At 33.6% G+C, this 11,446-nt stretch overlaps 1 protein-coding gene across 13 annotated transcripts in view; it reads right to left on the bottom strand.

Moving 5' to 3' along the window:
• Nucleotides 1-11,446, bottom strand: part of Mycbp2 (MYC binding protein 2, E3 ubiquitin protein ligase) — a 254,112-nt gene that overhangs the window by 142,043 nt on the left and 100,623 nt on the right. For all 13 annotated transcript variants that reach the window (XM_013516419.1, XM_013516422.1, XM_013516429.1 and 10 more), the window contains 6 exons: nt 10,522-10,639; nt 7,884-8,088; nt 7,119-7,272; nt 2,963-3,135; nt 1,627-1,752; nt 1,412-1,539 (listed from right to left, as the gene is read on the bottom strand). In XM_013516419.1, the coding sequence (XP_013371873.1) occupies nt 1,412-1,539; nt 1,627-1,752; nt 2,963-3,135; nt 7,119-7,272; nt 7,884-8,088; nt 10,522-10,639 (904 nt within the window). The remainder of the gene's footprint in view (nt 1-1,411; nt 1,540-1,626; nt 1,753-2,962; nt 3,136-7,118; nt 7,273-7,883; nt 8,089-10,521; nt 10,640-11,446) is intronic.

Below are 11,446 nucleotides of genomic sequence, written 5' to 3'. Positions count from 1 at the left end.
AAAAAAAAAAAAAAAAAAAAAAAAAGAAATCAAATAATAACAAATGATGGTATGATTTAAGGGAAATCACCCTTTTACATTACAGGTGAAAATGTAAACTAATATAACCACTATGAAAATCATTTTGGAGAGTCCTCAAAAAACTAAAACTAGAAATTCCTTTTATCCCAGATATTCCTCTTCTAGGTATTCCTGAAAGAGTTAAAGACATCATATTATAGCAATACATGCAGGACAATTCATAATAGCTAAATCTTGAAAGCAGGTTATACATCCATCAACAGATAAATGGATATAGAAAATGTGGTTCTTATACATAAGGTAGTACTACTCTGCCATAAAGAAGGATAAATTTGAGTCACTTAGGAAAATGGATGCCCCTTGAAACCATAATGTTAAGTGAAATAAATCAGTTACAGAAGTTTAAATATCACATGACTTCTTCTCTTTCATGAGAAACCCAAAATATAAATAAAGAGCATAATAAAAGCAGGTAATAGGAAGTAAGGAGATAGAACTTTCTCAAATGGAAAGGGGAGCAAGATATAGCAGGGTGAAAAAAGGGAGGAACTTCTCACAAGGAATGTAAGCATAATACTGCAAATGTACTAATACAAAAAAAGCAAAGTTACATAATTTGAGAAGCACAATATTCAAGCTTGTAGTACATTTTCAAAGAGTAAACATATGTATTGCTTATGATAATTGCTAGCTCTTTGGGGTACAATAAATTTATTACTCTTACTTATTTTTAGTTTGCCTGCGAGATGGAATCCATCCCCTCTACTTTATCATCACCTCATTGATGGTTCCAAACCCTGGAATGATGATGTCTGTGTATATAGTATTTGGCATTAAAGATGCTATAAACACTTCAGCTGTAACAAAATGTCCCCGCATCAAAATAGTTGTGATTATAAGAATGTAGTCACATAAAAAGGTATTGCTATTGCTGGATGACCAGAAAGTTCAGCACAAAGGATTGAGACTGACTGCCAGTCTCTCCTCAGTCTTAAAACTACTAAAAAATCATTTTTCCTTTATTTCCTCCCTTCTTATTGACTTTTCATTTTTTCAATTTTTATCTTTTATTCATACATGTTTGCAGTCAGTACATAATGATTACATTCCTCATGGGGAACTGGTACATATACATAACACATTTCCACTCTTTTTTTTTTTTTTCATTTTCTTTTTCTCTACCTCTTCTTTCCCCTTCCCTTTATTTTTTAATGTTATTGATTTAGTATTATTGCATAAGACTTTAACAATGTTTCATCTGTTTTTAAAAGGAGGCATTAAGAACAAGTAAACCAAGTTAAAAAGAAAATAAAAAGGAAGCTTTAAATAATAAACTATGTAAAAACCAGCATTTTCAACAAAACAGGATAAAAATGCCAATGAACTTTACCTTAATTTTAGCAGTATATTCTCCTCTACCTCCAAATAGACCAAGACCACCAAGTAAAATATCAGTGTCAGCACAAAAACGTATAGCTTCTACTGAATGGGCAGAGTAACCCCATCCCCCTCCATGACCTAAAAATATAAATAATAATCTGTGTTTTAAAATATCCAAATGTATTTCAGCTATAGCATAATATTTCTAAATCTATGTGTACATACTTTCAAATCTATTTACTATACTATAATCTTCTTTGGAATAAACCTTCATTACTGCTTGAGTTTCCTCCTCTGTACTTGCAATGCCCATTTTTAAGTCTTGCATAGCAGCCAAAGTGTCCAGACAACCTAAAACAACAAATAAAAGGAATAAAAATTTCCTATAGTGTTAATAATACTAAGTGCTATAGAGAGGTGGTGGCGAACCTATGGCATATGTACCACAGTGGTCTGTCTGTACCATCAAAAGCTCCAAAAGGTTTTCATTGCTATCAAGGATAAATTAATATAAGTAAATTTTGAATGTAAACACTGTTTCAGGGAGGAATACTTAACAACCAATAAATACTCACCTCCACCTGGGTAATTATCATATTTAAATATATATTATATGAGTTTTATGCTAACCTGAATCTCTGAAAGTTGGAATCACTTAATCTTGGAGCCTGTTTGACGTTGTTTCTCCTATTAAATTGTTTGAATTAGTTTGATTCGTAAAATTCTACTTATTATCTATTATGTTTAGATATGACATATGATTTCATAATTGCAAATGCTAGCTAAAGAAAAGTAAATCTTAAAGCTTTTCTTTTTGATATGGCTGAGGATCCAAAGCAGGGTCAGCTTACATCCCCAGTCCAAGGATCATTTTTAAACACAATAAAATAGGCAGGTGTGGTGACATACACTTGTAATCTCAGTACTCTAAGAGACTGAGACAGCAGGGTTACAAGTTTGAGCCCAGCCTACACAACTTAGGGAGACTCTGTCTCAAGAATAGGATAGTTGGGCATGCAGCTCAGTTTGAAGATCCTGGGTTTGACTCCCCAGTGTCCTTTTCCAACACACTCAAAAAAGCAAGACATTAGGTAGCTATGTGGACTGACATAAAATTTCCAGTAATAAAAAATATATATTACAAAAGTGCTACATCTCAAAGTAATTAAATAGGAGTCAAGCTCATGTGCTATGGGAATCTGTGTTATGTAAGAAACAGAAAATTATGAAGTAACATTTTATATTTTTGTATATGTTATTTATACACTTGAATAGTTGATCTATATGTATAAAAGTTTATATATTCAAGTTAAACAAAAATTTTGCTTTTAAGGCTATATCTATTTGGAAAATCATATCCAGGACTGATTTGTATCTAAGCATACATAAATCTTTCATTGTGTTGGTATAGGTCACATATCATATTTTGTACCTAGCATATTATTATTTAATAAACATGACAGAATGACATACAAATGTAAATACTCTAAACAAAAAAACCCTAACCCTCGGCACAGCACACACCAATGCAAATTAACCAGACATCAAATAGTGATCCTACCTAAAATGTGCAAAGCTGCATGAGATCGAGTGGTAAGAGCCCTTGATCCTGTTGGTAGGGCAAGTTCAGGACTTAAAATACTACATCTGGACTGCATGTCTGTTGCAGAGGGAAGTCTGGCATCAGCAACTACTGCATTGTAACACCACAGTTCTCTGGTATTTGGTCGAAACCTTTCAAGAAATAGAATAGTTACAGCATCTCAACAGTAGTTTCATTTGAAAAATTTCTAAAAAATATTTGAAAAATGCAAAGAGAGTGCTCGCTTTAGCAGCAGATATACTGAAAAATGCAAGGAGAATACATAATGTGATCGACTTAAATGGGAAAAATGTAGCTTATTACATATCTAAGCTAAATATATAACTAAACAATAAAATAATTTGAATAGTAATAAAGATTGCAATGCTTTATAAATATAGCAACTGTACACTAAAAAATTTGACACACAAATATGAAGCTCTTGTATAACAAAATCCATTAAATGTTTAAAGACAAATTTGAAAAAAAAAATATGGAATGGCTGGTGTGGTGGCACTTGGGAGGCTTAACATCTTCACTTAGATCACAAACTTATGTCAAAAACAGAAGTCTTGACAAAAACCTGTCTCTCTGCCTTGCCTGAATCAGTTAATAACACCAATGTCTACTCAAATATCAAAGTCAGAATGCCTTGGGCATCATCCTTGACTTCCTTCAAAACACAAACAAGTCTATTTAGTTCTATTCCAAAATATTACCAACTACTTTACATCTTCCCTACTACCTACTCTAGTTCAAGTTACTGTCTTCCTTTGCATTTATGCATTAGCTTCCACCATCGTGCCTCCTTCTGATCCTTTTTTCCATACTAAGTATAATCTCAGTATCATTTCCTACTCAAATTCCTACAAGACTTTCTTATTTTGAAGAAAATATAAATTCCTAAAGTCCTACATGTCCTTACCCTGCCTAGCCCTCTAATTTCATTTCATGCCACTCATTTGCAATGCTTTACTCTAATGGCTTTCTTCAAATTCCTAAAATACTGTCAAACCATGCTTATATGAGTGCACTTGGGCCTACTATGCTCTCTCTACTTGGAATAAATACTCTTTCTGATCCTGCAAATTCCGGTTTTTCATACTTCAAGGTTTTAACTTATATTGTCTCAGCTGTACAGAAGAGACAATATTACTGTTATTCTCAGTCACAGCACTCTTTTTTCCTGAGCAAGATTTACAAGGTACATTATTTCTTATCTTCATGTAGTCTCTATCTCTACTAACAAGCTGACTTGCATAAAAGCAAGGGCACTGGCCATCTTATTTATTGTGTGTCATTCCTTACTTACCAATATGTACTTGATATTACATATGGAAAAATAAAATTAAAATAGCAAGATTTGAAAATAGTAATGGTACTGTCCACTGATACTGACAGTATGAGAAAATATGGATTCTTATACACAACAAGAGTGGTGAAAGTTAATTCACTGACATTCTATAAGCCTATGTTTGAACTCAGCAGTTCTGTTTGAGAGTTATCTTGCAAAAATATTCTTATATGTGTACACAACTGTTTGGATATATGGTGTGGGTGTATGTTCACTGTAGCACTGTAGGTAATGTAACTTTAAAAAGCAATCTACAATGTCCACTGGTAGGGAAACAGTTAAGTATATCTGGTATGGCTTGACTATAGAATCCTACACAGTTCTGATAATGACACAGTTCTTTATCGATTAGGAAATACCTCCAAATTATTATTTAAAATGTACTTTTTGAATAATGATATTTTTATTTATAAAGGAAGCAAAATACATACTTTCTGAAAGATGCCAAATAATATAAACTAAATATAACACTTTTGATCTATACAGAAGGTTACTGAGATTTGGTATGGGGAAAGAAAAAGATCTAAAGATTGATGCTTTATCCTACATGTACTTTTGCATGGCTTTCTTCAAAATAACAAAAATTCTTGTAGTATCTATGTAAATTTTTAAGCTGGAATTAAAACTGCTATTCTTAACACTTACCTGTTTCTTATAAATGTTAAATCTAATTATTCAGGAGAAGTTACCTCCTGAAGAACACAAAAGAAAGCACGTATAGGCCAGAAGGAAAGTCAAAATAAGCTAAAACTGGATCTGCAATGCCAGTGATAGCTATGAACATGTGAGAAGTATGAAAAACTGCAAAGAAAAGAAAGCAGCTACTAGTCAGGATAATGATGAGAAACTCTGATCTTGATTTAAAAGAAACTATCTCCTAGCTGTTTTAATGAGCTATGAGAGCTTGCCCTTCACCTCTGAATCTTTTTTGGAACAATGGAGAAAATGATGAAGGGACTAGAGAGGCACTAGGGAACATATGTCCCATTCACTGCTACCACCATATGTGAAAAGGATAAGGTTCAACTAGCTAGATATTATCCTTCAGAGTTCTGTTAAGACCCTATGGAAACAGTTCTAAGTCAAGGGCTGGGGGTTTAGCTCAGCGGCACAGCGCCTGCCTGCAAGCATGAGGTCGTGAGTTCGATTCCTGGTACTGGAAAAAAAAAAAAAAACAGTTCTAAGTCAAGCAAGTTTTTAATCTCTGAACTTATACTTTTATCTCTAACTTAGTAAATTTATCTAGAAGCAAACTTCACACTGCCAATTTTTTATTTTGCTAATGTAAATGTACTTTCTTTAAAAATAGAACATTTAAGACTAGGGATGTGGCTCAGTGGTAGAGCTCTTGCCTTGCATGGCCAAGGCCCTGGGTTCCATCCCAGGAACCATACACAAAAAAAGAACACTTAAAGACAAAACAAAAACAAGCAAATATCAACTGACTCCTAAGTCCAAATCAGAGCCTATGTTTCGGTAATTAAGACTCTTGTGTTAGACTAACTTGTATTCAGTAAATAACTGCAAGCAGTTCTACCTTTACAACTACTACTCTCCTCCCGTTTCTAGCCCCTCCATTCCATCCCACCATGACCACTTTAACTTTGGTTCTTAGTATATCATAGTCTCTTATTATTTAATCTACCCTGCACAATGCTATCAGGGAGATATAAAAGCACTACCTAATTCCACTCCCAGCCTCTAGCAGTTCTCACAGAATACCTAAATGACAAAGTGAGCTGATCAGCCACCTGGGAAACACTATCCTTGTAATTAACAGAAACTATGGCCTATAAAGAGTTGGCAACTGATGGAAAAAAACACAGACCTGGTCAGAAGGAAGAAGATAAAGATAAGCTGAAACTCTTCAACTTACCAGAATTCCTGTCTACTAGGAATAAACATAGCCGAATAAACACAGCAAAAGGGAAGAAGAAAGTGCACAGCCTTATGACAAGAAACTTTGGTAGCAGAGGGTTGGTTATACTTCCCTCTTACTGGTTCCTAAAGTTAAGAACTGAAAAATATGACTTTTCTTTTTTCTTCTACATATAACAAACCACAAATAAATTTTAAACAAGTACAATATCATTTCTTGATTGAGTCTCTTGGGTACCTTTGTCTATGTCTGTATTATTATATTTTCTGGAGTTTATATAACCCAATATATTTATCTATCAGTATAGCTGTATATTTTATTATGCACATTCCTAAAAAGTAGACTCAATTTTCCTATTTATTCTACATTGTTAGCATCATTTCTTCTATCTAAGTAATAATTTAGATGTTTAGGGAAACAAATAAATTCTATTCAATACAGACAAGAACATGCCCTCTTAGTGCAGCTGGCAGTGCATCAGTCTCATAATACAGACAGGATTACTGACAAAAAAATAACAGGTACATTCTCTAAAGTAAAACTAATAATTACAATAATAGTAGCCAACATTTCTAAACAACCACTACTATGTGCCTCTATTACTATCCTCATTTCATAAATGAGAAAAATGGTGGCACAAAGAGAAGGTAACTTCTCCAAGGTAAAAGAAAAAGCAAATTATGGAGTTGAGATAAACCTAGGCAGGATACCTCAGAGTGCATGCTCTTTCCCACTACCCTATATTGTAAGGTGCTGCCTATGAATGGTTGCAGTAAAAGTTAATTAAGGAGGAGAGTACTTGTGTGTGAAAAAACCTGCATATATATGAATTTTATGTTACCAAAAGAGAATAGTGTGATCAAAACTTACTTATGTACTACATTTTAAAAACATATGCTTACCTCCAAATTACATCATATACAGGATCAAGACACACACCGAATCCTTGCAGATCCTCCTGCTCAGAGTCATTAAAAGTTTTACAACTCCCATCCACTTTATTTATCAGAAGACATTTAAATGGTGGAGGTTCTGATATAGAAGCAGGTACCAGGCCTAAAGAGACAATATATGTAATTTTAATATACATAACCTTTTTACATTCTTCAAAACACATAAGATATGTAATAATATTACCATTTCAAAGGCAAAACATACATAAAAAGCTTAAGTAAAAAAATCTTTAAGTGGCAGAATTAGGACTATCTTTGGCTGTCTGAATCCACAAAGCATACTCCCAATCCCTATATTATATCACTCCATTATGCAATTATTCATGGTATCACAGATACAAGTATGGAGTGATATCTTGGTTTCTATGAAATTTAAAAGTTTGATCATAACACCCCATAAAAATTAATTTCTATTATTTACTTAACAAGGAACAACACAGAAAAATCTCTTACTCCAGTATGTTTTATCCTACTACAATTAGCTTATACTTCTACCACTGTCTGTCTATCTTATAAATATTCTGGTTTCTGGATTTCTCAATTATTCCATTCTTCAAGCACACAGATACATATAAATTTAGATGCTTCATTTAGTTTTCTTCAAACAGAAAGGACAAAAGCTTCATGACTGTACCTCATCATAGGGAAAGAAACTATTTACTATCAACCATGATAAAGGTTTGGGGGATGGGATTTGTTCATTGTTAGTATTACCTATTATGTGTTTACTGGCAAAAATTTCTGATGTAGCAAGTACATGAGAATTAATAAGTGCCTCATCAATTCGTAAGAAAGTCTGGTCCCCACTTGCACCTATCCAAGTGGCTTTTCTTCCATATTTTGATCCAATGTTAGGCATGGGAGCTGGCTTTGCATTCCAATATGGCACATCCAAGATAGGCCTGCCCAGTTGTCCTTTCTAAAAAATTAAATAAGCCATATTAACAATATTGCTGAGTCTTTTCATAAATGACATATCAAGTTTGGACAAAGCACTTGTAAAATAAAATAATTTGCTATTTTATTAATTCCTTACTACCAATGAAGTAATCTGAAGAAAAGCAAAAATATAAGATACCTGAAACAGCCCCACAACAACCCAGAAAGAGATTATAAATATACTACCCTTAAGTTTATAAAAGTTTGCAACTAGGACTTCTGGGACTGAAGAACAATAATGATGAAGTGATTTCAGATCTTGCCACTAGCATTCCCACACCATTGCCAAAATAAAAAACCAACACACATGTAGCACAGAAACCTACCCACCTTAAACCTCGAGCAATATTAGGAGACGTGAGATAGAATGTCCTATAAGTTAGTTACCTGTAACTAATAAGCCCCTCAAGCCTGAGGGAACTAAAGAAGAAGGTCAGGAAGAAGACAGGAGTAAAGAAGACCAAGAAAATGTACCAAAGTCATTTTCCAAAAGAGAAAGTCTAACCCTTAAAGCCAAAATACTGAATGATTCAGGACTTGATGGCTTCCGTGCATCAGATTGGCACAAATTACAAGGCATGACAACACATTCTGTGGCAGGCTGTGGAAAAAAAAGGCACTCTCACCGGCTGCTGGTGTGAACACAACAGAAAAAAACGTTCACACCTTATATAGAGCCCGGGCATAAACCTTCAACCTCCCTTCTTGGAATGAAACTCAAAATATACTCCTAACAATATTCCTTATTATCACTGGAAACTACTGGACAGTAGTTAAGCATTTAAGCATAAGAAATTGACTAAATATAGTACATATGCACAATGGAGCACTATGCAGAGATGAAAAGAGAGACTCCTACAAAGTGATAGAGTGATTTCTAGGAGATATATTAAAGCACGAAGAGCAAAGTACAAAAGAGCACATATAGAATACCACCTTTTGAAAAATAAAGATAGGAAATAACTTTTGTATGTGTTTATGTGGTGTGTTTGTTTATGCATGTACTTACTTGTTTATCTTTATAAGAGGAAATGCAGAAAGAATAAACTAGAAAAGACCTACAAATGTAGAGTGAAGGAGGCATGAAGCAGGAGGATAAGGGAAGCGGGAAGCAGGAAGCAGGAGTTTACCATTTTTGTACTCCTCAAGAGAGAGAAAAATGAAGACTACTCTATGTTTTAAGTAGTGCTATGATCTTTAAAAATTTCCATGTCATAGTAGACAGAAAAGTGGGTACATTCCTAATTAAAGCAGACAAAAGACACAAAACAAAAATGCAATGACTGATCATATATCAGAGGTAGAAAAATGTTAAAAAGCAATCACTGAGCCAATCAACAAAATATAAAGTATTTAGGAGTAAAGCACCAAAGAATACATAATTATTCTTAGTGGGATCAGGTGGAAAATGTTTAAACACAAGCAAACATACTTGGGAGCAAATACACAGAAAGGAAGAAAGAACATGTATAAAAGATAAATGGATCAAAATATTAAACAGATCTAAATACTAACAACAGTTGAATCTGGTTAAAGAGTATATGGGTGTTCTACGTACTGTTTTTATTTTTGCAAATTTTCTGTAAGTTTCAGAAATAATTTCCAAATAAAAAGTATTTTTGAAGTCCATATTTGCACTTTTTAAAAATCAAGAGTTGTAAATCACATCTTTGAAACTTAAATGTTTTACAGTTCTCAATAGTTACCCAAGAAGGTACAGGTTTATGAACACAGCCTTAGGATGATTTTCTTTAATATTTACTACACAAAATTCTTTAAACATTTTCATTTTCAGTCTTTTCAAGCTTTAACAGGAACAGAGGGGGTGGGGCAGCAGATAAACAGAAAGGATACAATTTAAACAAAGCTTATCTTATAAACTAGGCCTTTAAAAAGTTCTAAAATAAAAATAGTAAAAATAAAGTTATTTACATTATGAGAAACAAATCTTTACAAATTAGATCAGAACTTTTCTTTTTTGTGTGTGTCTTCTTGAGATAGGGTATCGTTATGTAGTTCAAGCTGGCCTTGAGCTCACTTTGAAGCCCAGGCTGGTCTCAAACTTGTAACGATCTTCCTGCCTCAGCCTCCTGAGTCCTGGGATTACAGGCGTACACCACTACACCCAGTGAGAATTTTTCAAATGATAGAATTATTAAATGCTTTTAAAGGATTTTGATCTAGAACAAACACATCCAATTGAAACAGTGTTGCTAAATTCAGTAAATTCTAATGCTGGGATAGAAAAGAAAATTATTTGAAAGAATATCATTTACATTTTGGGTGCAGTGGAGGTAGAGGCAGAAAATATGCATATGCAATTGGTATACAAAAATTTCACTGAAACCAGGAAAAAAAACCTAACATAGATAAATTATAATGCAATATTATTAATGTTTAAAAAATTCCTTACAGAAAAACTTCCAAAGGTGAAGACCTGTCCATCCATTAAAAGGACTGCCGTATGGTTGCTCCCTGCAGTGACTTGTGTGCTAGGGCCTGGCAAGGCTTGAACAAGAGTGGGACATCCCCTAGTTAAAAAAAAAAAAAAAAAAATTATGTCAATTTCTCATAAGACCCAACTAAAATAAAAAAATAATAAACACTGCAATAAAAAATAGGAAAAGGAAAAGAACTAGTAAGAATATTCAGTAAATACATATTTAGGTGCTGTATATCTGTCCCCATTCTAGGTGTTAGAAGACAAAGGTAAGAATGACACAGATGCTGACTATAAGGAGATTGTTCAGACGATTTCTGGAGTTTACTCCTTAATCATGGATACGTAATTTTTAACTTTTCTGAAATATTAGTTCTACTTTTATTTCAAAAGGAAAAATATGTTACCTTGTGTAATAAGTATGTCAGAGAGCTCTCACTAAACAGCTGGTGGACAAAATTAAAAAAATCCTTTATAGGAATTCAATCCAGGAAGTGGATGCAATAATTAATTATACAATCCTCTAGTCTAACTTGTATCACTAAACTATAATCTCAGCTTTTCATGTAGTAGTCAGTGAGTCAGAATATTACAGCATCCTCAGAGGCAGTGAGGCAGTGGTTATAAGCTTAGGCTCAGAAGCAGAGGGCCTAGGTGTGGATTCTGCTCTACCACTCCACAGCAACAAGATCATGACTTTGAACATGTCACTTATACATTGTATGTTTCAGTTTTCACTTCTATAACACTGAGAACAATAATAAACAGTACCTATCCCACATAAGTTCCTTCATAAAAAGAAGTTCCATTATGTCAAATACTTGGATCACTTTTGGTACAGTAAACACTTAATAAACATATAGCTATTATGCTGACATCCTAGTATCCCTTCCCACTT

This window comes from Chinchilla lanigera, unplaced genomic scaffold, assembly GCF_000276665.1.
Source record: "Chinchilla lanigera isolate Chin_1 unplaced genomic scaffold, ChiLan1.0 scaffold00003, whole genome shotgun sequence".
Classification (NCBI taxonomy): domain Eukaryota; kingdom Metazoa; phylum Chordata; class Mammalia; order Rodentia; family Chinchillidae; genus Chinchilla; species Chinchilla lanigera.
Note: the sequence above shows the minus strand (reverse complement) of the source record. Positions and strands in the feature narration are given on the sequence as shown.